General features: G+C 34.8%; 1 protein-coding gene across 2 annotated transcripts; it reads left to right on the top strand.

The window, feature by feature from the left end:
* Positions 1-861: 861 nt before the first annotated feature.
* On the top strand, positions 862-10,424 carry LOC128028615 (lipolysis-stimulated lipoprotein receptor-like). Of its 2 annotated transcripts, XM_052615885.1 has the most exons (10): positions 862-1,275; positions 2,353-2,679; positions 2,981-3,100; positions 4,297-4,353; positions 6,759-6,905; positions 7,605-7,802; positions 8,050-8,178; positions 8,495-8,660; positions 8,746-9,211; positions 10,078-10,424. In XM_052615885.1, exons 1-10 carry the CDS (start codon positions 1,233-1,235, stop codon positions 10,111-10,113), a joined length of 1,689 nt encoding a protein of 562 aa, XP_052471845.1. In that variant the 5' UTR covers positions 862-1,232; the 3' UTR covers positions 10,114-10,424. The 2 variants fall into 2 exon arrangements, with proteins under 2 accessions (XP_052471845.1, XP_052471846.1); XM_052615886.1 differs by lacking the exon at positions 7,605-7,802.
* The last annotated feature ends 854 nt before the right edge of the window (positions 10,425-11,278 follow it).

The raw sequence follows: 11,278 nt of genomic DNA, 5'->3' as shown, positions 1-11,278 counted from the left end.
TCATAATATAAAGGGTGGGGGGTGGAACAATTATATGACCCATGAGTTGTTTGTGCACTCAAAATTAGAAAAATGTTCAACCAACAAGCAGACTTGTGGTTAACACTTCTCAAATTGATTTCCTGATGATAGTTATCATCAGAAAATCCATCAAAAATGTGACAGTATACACACATAATGAAGAGGAAATTTATAATTTTCAAATAGTATATACATATAAGTGTAGACCAAAACAACGTTTGCTTGTATTTGTACTTTACATTTAAAAAATAATTTGTAATGAAAATGTAAAAGTTATCTGATGTTGTAACTTTCGAAAATAAACCTACACTGAGAATTAATCACCATAGTGTTCCTATGTTTTTGATTAATTGATTTTATAGAATTAAAAATACATCCAGACGGGTAGACTACTTTAGGATAAACAAAAATATATAAATAATGTATTATTATGTATAATAATAATACTAATAATAATAATAATAATAATAATAATAATAATAATAATAAAAAATCAAAGGTTATAGACTAAGTTTAAAAACATTAAAACTTACAGCGTTCTTATTCTTCATATATATATATATATATATCTGTACATCTTTAAAATTAAAATTAAATAATAAAAATGTAAAACAACAACAACAACCACGTCAGTGTTCCTCTGTATAGGCCTATACAATTATAACAATGTGTTCGATCATCATGAAACTGAAACTGTTTTTCATGGCCACATGGCGAATGAACTCGTCTGTGTTTTACTAACAAAATAACTTTAGTAGTGCACCGAGAAATTGGCAGTGGAATAAATCATTTCTCTCACCAAAGGTGAGTTACAGGGCGTTGTTTTGGGAATAACCTTTTGGGTTATTCTCGTCAAACCGGATATGCAGTCACAGAATACTGTTCCACAATATCGTATATTATTGTCCAGGAACCAAAAGAAATGTATAAAAGTCCGCATTTTTAAATACGCAAACTATTGTTGTCTTTTGGACCCCTATGATTTTACGCGTATTTTTCTTCCAGTGGCCGCAGAGCTCACCTGAGTCTCGAGTTTCGAGTGACGTTCATTCCTTCCTCACTACAAAAGGATACGGAGGGCACACCTGCCTGACAAAATACAGCCGCTGTGTCCACACTTACTCGGATTTCTTTACCTTTTTTTTTTTTTTTTGAGGAACTTAAAGTTAGATGTTTTAAAGCTCATATGTTTTGAAAGATTTTGAGTAAATATGTCGCAGGATAAAGTCTTCTTTACCCTCCTCTTGTTCACAGGTGGGGCGTTTCTTCTTATGCTAATGCTATGCGTTCACTTCTTCGTCAGTTATTGTATGTGTATAGAAAAGTGTCAATAGATGATCAGATTTTATTTTATTACAGCGCTGGAATTCAATGAGGCCACATTAACCTATCAGTTGATATAGGTTTTGTCTATTTATTTTTTTTTAATTGACTGGCCAGGTCTATTGATTGTGCAGTATTAATCGTTTACTCGTAATCACATAACTATTATTTGATATGAGTATGTTAAGGGTTTTCAGGTCTAGCAACAGGAATATGCTTATAAATCATTAATACATTTTGTATTTACATCTACTGTAGCAGTACTTCTGTATAGATAACAACCATAACCCTCAGAGAGTCGTGTATGTAAATATATATTTTCCCTAGAGAGCCTTTTTAATTAATCAAAAGTGTATAAAAATACAGTTCAAATGAATATATAAATATGTTCCTTCCAAAATGATGATACTTTTCAGATTTGAGCAGCTTTTGTTTATAATTTGAACTCTTATTCAGTTAAAAATATTAATCAAGATATTATGCTTAGATTTTAGTCTGTTAGAGCAAATAAATACAGAATATTATTATACAGACTATTGACAGCTAGTATGTTGATTTAAACCGCTATTATAATGACTTTTTAGTGATTGATTTTAATGACTAAAAGAAAGTTTTCAATGGAACCGCTTGCTCCCTGAGCTTTCAGAACACTTCTAAGCCCAATTGAAAGCTCAATAGAAGTTAGTTTATTATTTGAATAGACGAAATATAAATTTGACATCTTCACAGGCACAATCAATTTTCATGTGGTTCACCTGGTTTATTATAATCTGTTCCATTTGTGTATAAGAATATTTTTAACAGAAAGTCTTAAGAGCCTTTTAATGTCATTTGACATGGTTTGAGTCTTTGTTATACATGAAAGGACTTTTAGTCCAGTCTGGATGTTATTTGATCTCCACTGTATTCTTAATTCCTGTCTAGGTTCATGGAAATGTCTTAAATATCCCTATGTGTTTCATTTATTTGTGTATGCTGTTATGTTCAAATGTGTTTCCTCTCCTACAGGCTGCACCACAGCAGTCAACGTGGTCTGCCCTTACCCACGATACGTGGTCATATTATTCCAGCCGGTCACCCTCCGCTGTGATTTCTCTACCACGGGTCAAAGCCAGCCAGTGATCAGCTGGAAATACAAGTCCCACTGCAGAGACCCGATACAAGCTGCATTAAACCCCAGTAGTGTTGACAATGTCATCGCTCAGTCCAACCCAAGCTACGACCCCAACAGAGAGTGTTCAGACAGTACCAGGACCGTTCACATAGTAGCTTCAAAACAAATGGAGGTCACACTTGGGAGCGCGTACCAGGGCCGTCAGATCAGCATCACAAATAGTAAGTTGACTTTAGATTGTGAAAGTATTTTGTGTCCGTTTTTTTATTTGTTATTATTTAATGTACATTATTAATTTATTACATTTTAATTTAATGTCTTTATTTTATATATTATTATAATTGTTTATGTTATTATTTATTTTAACTGTATTTATATATTAGTTTTTTTTTTTTTTTATCTTCATTACCACCACACCTGTGTAAATGTGCCTGGTTTAGCCTGGCTAAATTCTGTTTGCCATGAAACTTGCAAAGCTTTCAAATATGTACATATGATTTTATTTATTTTTTAAATTTATAGATGCAGACCTTAACATTGCTCAGACCGCGTGGGGTGACAGTGGAGTGTACGTCTGTAGTGTTGTTTCATCCCAGGACCTTTCAGGAAATGGCGAGTGTTATACAGAACTCATTGTGCTTGGTAGGTGTTTACCTTCTCACTAGGGATGCATCTATCTGATATTCCGTATCTGTATCTGCTCCGATACTGGCATTTTCAGCTGGATCAGGTATCAGTCTGATGAGACCGATCCGAAACTGATTTTGTGCGTATACTATTCTGTGTAATTGTTGAGCCCCACGAAAGCAAGAACATGATAAAGCACCTAAATGCTAATCTTTCCATTGATGTATGGTTTGCTAGGATAGGACAATATTTGGACGAGATATAACTATTTTAAAATCTGGAATCTGAGGGTGCAAAAAAATCTAAATATTCAGAAAATCACATTTAAAGTTGTCTAAATGAAGTTCTTAGCAATGCATATTACTTATCAAAAATGAAGTTTCAATATATTTACATTTGGAAATTTACTAATTATCTTCAGGGACATTGATATTTTCTTAATATAATGATATTTGGCATTAAAAATCTATAATTTTGACCAATACAATGTATTTTTGGCTATTGCTACAAATATACCCCAGCGACTTAAGACTGCTTATGTGGTCCATGGTCACACATATTTTTTTCATTTGTTATTTTTCATTAAAATGAAGTTGTCTATATGTAGTATATTGTGTTTAACACACAAAAGAGTGACGAACAGGTCAACACAGTGAAGTATAGAAATTCTACACTGATAAAAAAAACAAAAAAAACAACTGTGACTGTGTTGGTATCGGATTGAATCGTTATCGGCAGATACTCAGAATTTTCCGGATCGGATCGCTTCTGAAAAAAATGGTATCCTTGCATCCCTACTTCCCACAAACAAACTCACACTGACAGACACCAAACATTTCAATTTCATCACACACAAGCACTTGGTCACTAATTCAGATTTTGTAGTGTCTGATGGATTTTAGCGTATGTGAGGAATTAGGGCTGTGTTTAATTGGAAATTGTTGATGAATTATATGAATTATAATATTTTATAATATATCATATATTTTTTTATTCTACCTGGAAGATCAACTGTTTGCTTGTGAAGGATTCAAGTCAATTTCTGTCTTGTCATAGAAAGCAATAATATATTGATTAATGCTAATATTAATAATATAGTAGCAGTAAAAGTAGTAAAGTAATGTTAACCTAACAGACCGTTTTTTTCTCTCTTTTTGGGCTGATACTGTATGGCCTTTTTCAGTAATTATGGCTTTGTCTTTTTTTCACAGAGAGAAAGTCAAATACTACAGACCTGCTGCCTGGCATCAATTTACTGGTCATGGAAGGTAGAATAAGTGCTTCTTTCTAGAGGTCTGGTTAAGTTTTTAACAAAGACTCTTATGCTCATCAAAGCTGCATTTATTTGATTAAAAAAAAATAATAATAAAAAAACAGTAATAATCAAATAAAATTGTAATTTCAAAAAAAAAAAAAAAAAAAAAAAAATTACTGGTCACAAACTTTTTAACTGTGGTGTATATTGTTAGAAAATATTTTTCTTTTAAATAAATGCTCTTCTTTTCTTTTTTTTCATCAAACATTCCTGAAAGAAAGTATCACATGTTCCAAAAAAATATGAAGCAGCCCAACAGTTTCCAGCACTGATAATAAATCAGGATATTAGAATGATTTCTGAAGGATCATGTGATACTGAAGACTGGAATAATGATGCTGAAAATTCAGCTTTGCATCACTGGAATGAATTCGATTTTAATGTATAATAAAATTGAAAAACGCTATATTACATCATGATAATATTTCACAATATAAATTTTTTTCCTGTATTTTTGATCAAATAAAAAATGCAGCCTTGATAAGCATAAGAAACTATTTTAAAATATTAAAATTCATTCTGATCCTAAACTTTTGCCTGGTTGTCTTTGTGTGTGTGTGTGTGTGTGTGAATATATATATATATTTTTCATAAACAAGGTTTTAATGGGATGGAAGAACAGTATGTTCAAAATGTTGTGTAATTGTGTCCCTTAAAGAGATAGTTCACTGAATAATGAAATTTACCCCATGATTTTAAGGTCTATTTGACTTTCTTCTTTAAGATAAATATAGGCAGAGTTATATTAAATAATGTCCAGGCTAATCCATGCTTTATAATGGGAGTGGATGGAAGCCCAAAATTTTAAATCCAAAAAATTGCACCCATCCATTATATAAGAAGTCCAAACAGCTGCAGGGGGTTAATAAAGGCCTTCTGAAGCAACGTGATGTGTTTGTTGTAAGAAAAATATCCATATTTACAACTTTATATATAGCTTAATCTCTAGCTCCCGCTAAATGTTGTACATTCGTTCACGAGAGAGTGGTGTCCAGCGGATGACATAGGACGTAGAAAACACGGTGATAAATGCGGAAGTGACAAACATGGAAGTGCAGAGGAGAGAGCAAAACAAAACACTGGTCATGATTTGGTACAAAACGAGGATTTGTAAAGAAAAATGTTAAGCCAAGAGGACACTTGTTTTCCTTTGCTGTAAATAAACTTGTTTCTCGCGAGACTAGCATATTCTCACCGGATTATCTACATTATCCACAGGACGCCACTCTCTCCTGAACGCATGTACAACATTTAGCGGAAGCTAGCGATTACAGTTTCAAATTTCTATATTTTTCTTACACATACGCATCGCAGAGCCATGTGGAATTATTTTATAATGGATGGTTGCCATTTTTATGGACTTTAAATTTTGGGTTTCCATCCACTCCCATTATAAATCACGGATTAGCCTCAAGCAGATAAAACACTGAAAATGAGATTTTACAACATATTGAATGAAATGTACTTCTGTCACCTACAGCCTTGTTTTTATTTGTGTCAAATTAAGTATGTTGTGTACACCGAATGAGATCAGGTGCTAATTGTTAAGCATCTTATTTGAATGCTTGATTCCTATTGGCAGCATTCTGTGGTTAAATATCTTTGCATAATGCCTGAGACAACAGTTTCATATCTAGTTTCATATCTCTATCATCACTCCACAACCTCCTACTTCTCACATAATAAACCAATTTCTGCTCAAAACAATATTAAAGATCCATTTATTTATTTATTTTGTACGCAGTCGTTAAAAAGAAGGGCAATTTGCAGTTAGCCAACTGACTATTTATTATTGCATACTTGGCTAGATTTGCATAATCCTATAATTTGGTTGAGATTTTTATGGATATTCTAACTGAACAAATTGGAGAAGTATTGGATTTTATTTTGATGGTTTGCTTCCTCCATCAAGATCGTGGAATAGATTCTAAGATCTGCGTTTGCACATGATTCATGCTGTGTCTGTGTATGTATGTTGTTGTGGTGCATGCTGGAATCGAGCCCTGGCAGAGTGTTGTGAGGCAAAACCTGTTCGGCTGGTTTTTCTTTATGTGTGTCATATACTTTTTTTTTTTCTTTTTCTTTTTTTAATTTTTGATTGCAGAACTGACAGACACATTTAGATGAATGCACACATCTCATGACATTTAACATCAGGGATGGGGGAAAAGTACTAAAATAAGCTATGAGATCGAAATAAAATCTCATGAAACAGAAATTAAGCCAGTATTGCATTTACACATTTTTATTTTTAGTATTTTCTGTTTAATGCCTTCATTTCTTGTTTAGTATCTGATGCAAGAGATTTGACTCTTTCCTCCAAATGTTTAATTATTTTTTCCTCTTCTCGTTCTCCAGACTGGTTGTTAGTGGTGTTGGTGGCCCTGGGATTCCTCCTGTTGTTGTTCCTGATTGGTATCTGCTGGTGTCAGTGTTGCCCTCACACCTGCTGCTGTTATGTTAGCTGCCCCTGCTGCTCGGAGCGCTGCTGCTGTCCCCGCGCATGTGAGTCCACACCACTTTCACTTCCACTTCCCCTTTAGCCAGAAATGCCCTGTTTAGGAAGATCAAACTAAATAAAATGGCAATAAAAATAGGGGTGCACGATATATATCGGCCGATGATTAATACGCATCCGTGTTATTTTCATATTATTTAAATTCTATTTTATTCTTTATTTTTCAGTTTAAATTTTAGTTAAATATTTAGTAATTTTGCTATTTGCTTAATTTTTACTATTATGATTATTGTGAAGGTTTATTTTAGTTTTTGCTTTAGTTCAGTTTTAGTTTTTATTTCCAGTTTGTAGTAAACTTTCGCCTTTTTCTTTAGTTTGTTTTTCATCTAATATTTATATTTTATTTTATTTCCGCTTTAACAAAACTTTTCAATAGTTTTTATATATATATATATATATATATATATATATATATATATATATATATATATATATATAGTTAACGATAACTCTGAACGTGGTAAAATGTTTTTTTTTTTGTGTGAATTGTTTTTATTAGGGCTTTCAGTTGATTAACAATGTATAATCTACAGTAATTAATTACATGATATAATGAATTAATAAAATGAATTGTAAAAAAATGCCTGTATGAATATTTGCAAAGAAAAGCAATGAATTTAATTTGACATTGTTGCTTTAAATTATTAGTTGTGCTAAATTAACATGTTAAATTAACTTCTTCCCAGTGTATGAGGCTGGTAAAATGTCAAAGTCTGGCATCCCCAGTCAGTATGCACACACCGTCTATGCCCAAAGCATGCATGGCCAGCCAACTTTTGGAGTTGGTGGAGCTGCGCCGGGCATACCCCTGCTCCCTATGCAGGTGGGTGTCGCTGGTCCTCCCTTCAATGGCTATGGCAAAGACTTTGACAGAGCCAACTCAGGTAGACTCATCCTCTATTTTCCTTAAAAAAACTGCAGTTTGACAACACTCTTTACTTCAATAAGTGTAATTGTTTGATCATTTGTTTGTCCTGCTCCAATCTCAAACGCCGCTCCTGCAACACCACAATGGTGCAGGAAGTAAGTGATCTTCACTACGTCACTATATCGATCCATCTATAACATTTTAAGTGACTTCATCCCTTTGAAGCCTTCTGATTCACAGCTAATGTTGGTGTTGTTTTTCAGACCGTAGTGGATACCGTGTTCAGGCCGACCAAGATGGAAACCCAACTCAGGTGCATTACTATATGGAGCAAGATCTGGCCAACCTCGACCCCAGTCGCCCAGTGAACACTCCAGGCAGATACAGTCATCGTGAGTTTGGAGATGGGCACTATCTTTCACTCTGAGGGTTGGGTTATAACAAAGTGTTGGCTTGTGTAGAACATGGCCCTGGATCAAGATTCTCTACAGTTTCCTGAACATTTAAATCAACCCATTTTTGACAGGATTAGGGATTCACAAACATGTCCTACCTGTGTGTGTGTTAAAGTCCATAGGCAATCTAAAGGAAACAAACTCTGTTTAAACTTTGTTTCCTGTAGATTCTCTGTTTTTCCAAGGTTGGGGGATGGTTTGTTGGTGTTCAATATATTACAACCTTTTTAATCTTTTCCCATCTATCCAACAGTGGATGGTATGAGTAATGTGAGCTCTCGGCACATCCGACGGGATGAGCCCAGACGGGGACCTGACTATCGAGGACATGAATACGCCACAGAAAATTTTGATGATAACAGCCACAATTACGAAGATAGAGATGACTATGCGCCAGCATGCCGAGATGGCAGAAGAGGGTAAGTGACTGAATCGTTTTGAATCATGCTAAATGAATGCATTAACTTGACAGTCCTTCTTGACCCATGACTTTTCTCTGTCCAGATCGGATGAGGAGTGGAGCAGCAGTGGACGAGGATACGACCGTGTCTTTGATGATCATCGGCGTCGTGATTACTCTCATGATGCTCGTCCGCAGCGTAGAGACTCATCCCATGGGGCCGGTTTTCAGGGCCGGCGTAGCCATAGTCGTGATGACCTGATGGATCTGGAGCGTGATCGTGGTCGTGGAGGCTGGGATGCATACGATGGCAGCCTTCTGAGGGAAGCCATGGAAAAAAAGAAGCTGGTCGAGCAGCAGAGAGGCCGCAGCCGTGAGCGGCTTGATAGTGAGACCGACCGTTTTGACCGCTACAGTGGGCCACACGGTGGACCACCACCTCTGCCGCTCATCCCACCCTCCGGAGACCCTAATCGTCATGGAAACCATAGCAACTCCACACCTCCTCCCCCTCCCTACACTGAGGACAGTGACAGTTTGCCATCGTCCAAGAAGAGCAAATTAAAAAAGGTAAGAGCCAGATTCAAACGAGCCTATTAAAACATATGTATTGTTTATTTCATTCTTATATTTTAGGTTGTTGTTGTTTTGACAATGAATTTCCAAACTGAAAACGCCTTTTGAAGATCCAGCTAAAACCGGGTGGCTTTGCTGGTGTTGTTAATGTTTACTAATACTAAACCTATTAAAAATAGTTTTTGTTTATGAAAATGATAAATAAATGCTAATTCAAAATGTTAATAAATATTATAATAGTTTATAAATAATACTTAACTGGTTTATTAGTACCTGGCTGAGTTTAACTTTTATTTAAATTCATATTAAACTATAGTTCAGTTGATCATTGTTGTGCAATAATCATGTTATGTAATGTGTTTTAGAATAGTACAGAATTTGAAGTATTCTATATGTAAACAATATGCAAGCAAATAACATATTGTGTATATGTAAGTAAATACGAGTAAGAATGATGCAGAATAGCAAAATATTCAAAAAGCAGGGTGAAGCAGGGATACTAGAAAGAAACAAGTATGCAGAATGACAAGAGGGTTATTCACAGCTGAATGGCAAGAACCTGAATGTTTAGTTAGCTATTTTATGTGCCTAGGTTCAGAGTTAAGCAAGACCGGAGTCAAAGGCACTGCTGAAAAAAAAAAATAACTGGGACATGCTGTTATGATTAAAACAAGCTTCCTTCTTTAGGTGAAACATTCAAAAAAATTATGAAAATAAAAATGTTCTGGTCACTGCACTTCCATTGCAAATTCTTTGTCAGTGTTAAGTTAAGCTGAGCACATAAGGATACTGTACTTTAATGTTCAGTCATTTTATATATTTATACTAATACAAAGTTCTGCTGTGTTTTCTTTGTCCAGAATGGAGCTGTGAGCAGGGAGAGTATGGTGGTGTGACGCTCTGGTGGAAATGATGTGTGTGTGTGTGTTTCCTCTGCCAGTTCATGCCACTTACATGTGTGTATTTGTTTGGCTTGAATGCTGAGAGGATTTTTGGTCCATATTTAGATGTCTTGAATTTTTATGGGATATCTGAATGTAAAAATGGCTAATTTATTAATATGTAATGGCAACTGATGTATTTATGGTTTTAATAGTTTGGTTCCTCCCATTAATTATTTTGTTCTTTTTTTCACTATAATCTCACATTTCATACAGTGGTTCATAATTGTTCTATTTTTGTACAGTCATGTAATGTACATTTTCAATAAAACTTTCTATTTTATTTATGTTTGTTGTCTTGTTAGGGATCAAAGTGACATACATTAACATTGTTTGGTGTTTCTGGATTGCGACCACTAGATGGCAATTTACTATCCATGTACAATAATGTCAGGAAATGCCATACTGATTTCATATGCACATTCAAGTATTTCTTTTTATTTATTCATTATCACTGAGCCAAGGTATTTTATTTCTATGTTTACAATATGAATATGCATTCAAATGTAGCTTGTTCTTAAGTTAAAGTTCTTGTTTTTAGCTGCCAGTTTAGATGCTGAATATTGCCGTCTCTACAGTCTAGAAGCCTAATTAGTTTTTTACACATTTTAACACGTGTACATAAAAGAGTGCTTTCTTTTAGGTGTTAGCACATCTAGTCTGTTATCTTGATGCTGCCTGCCTGGTTTAACATAAAAAAGCATCTTTTCTAACCCAGATGGAGAAGGACCAACAACTGCCTCAGTCTCAGAGTGAAACGTACTTTCTGAAATCCAACATTGGTGGCCTGCCAAGATCACAGCAGAGAAGTAGCCATCGAAGCTTTCATCCATCTGGTGTCTTAAAGCAGCCATTCCTTCAGATAGACAGCCAGTTAGGTGAGAGCTACTTTAGAAACAGCTTCAGCTAAAGGGCAGCTGACCCCCACGGTTCAGACAGCTGTTTAAAAGCAGATCTGTTTGTACTTATGTGGTCTTGTTAAAACATCCGAGTAATTAACATTTGTTAATTGTTTAATTGTTTTCTCTAACAATTACATTGCAGGGTTGAGTGTAACACTACATGAGAAGCATATTCAAACCAACATGGGCTTGAGGTATCTGAATAAACGGACCAGAAT

The sequence above is a fragment of the Carassius gibelio genome, chromosome A15 (assembly GCF_023724105.1).
Source record: "Carassius gibelio isolate Cgi1373 ecotype wild population from Czech Republic chromosome A15, carGib1.2-hapl.c, whole genome shotgun sequence".
Taxonomy (NCBI): Eukaryota; Metazoa; Chordata; class Actinopteri; order Cypriniformes; family Cyprinidae; genus Carassius; species Carassius gibelio.
This window is presented reverse-complemented; position numbering and strand designations above follow the sequence as displayed.

Bases quoted from the DNA above. Each gene is read 5' to 3' on its own strand.
- LOC128028615 (XM_052615885.1), top strand. From the start codon at position 1,233: ATGTCGCAGGATAAAGTCTTCTTTACCCTCCTCTTGTTCACAG. The intron at 1,276-2,352 runs GTGGGGCGTTTC...CCTCTCCTACAG, and splicing joins TACCCTCCTCTTGTTCACAG to GCTGCACCACAGCAGTCAAC. The intron at 8,661-8,745 runs GTAAGTGACTGA...TTCTCTGTCCAG, and splicing joins TGCCGAGATGGCAGAAGAGG to ATCGGATGAGGAGTGGAGCA.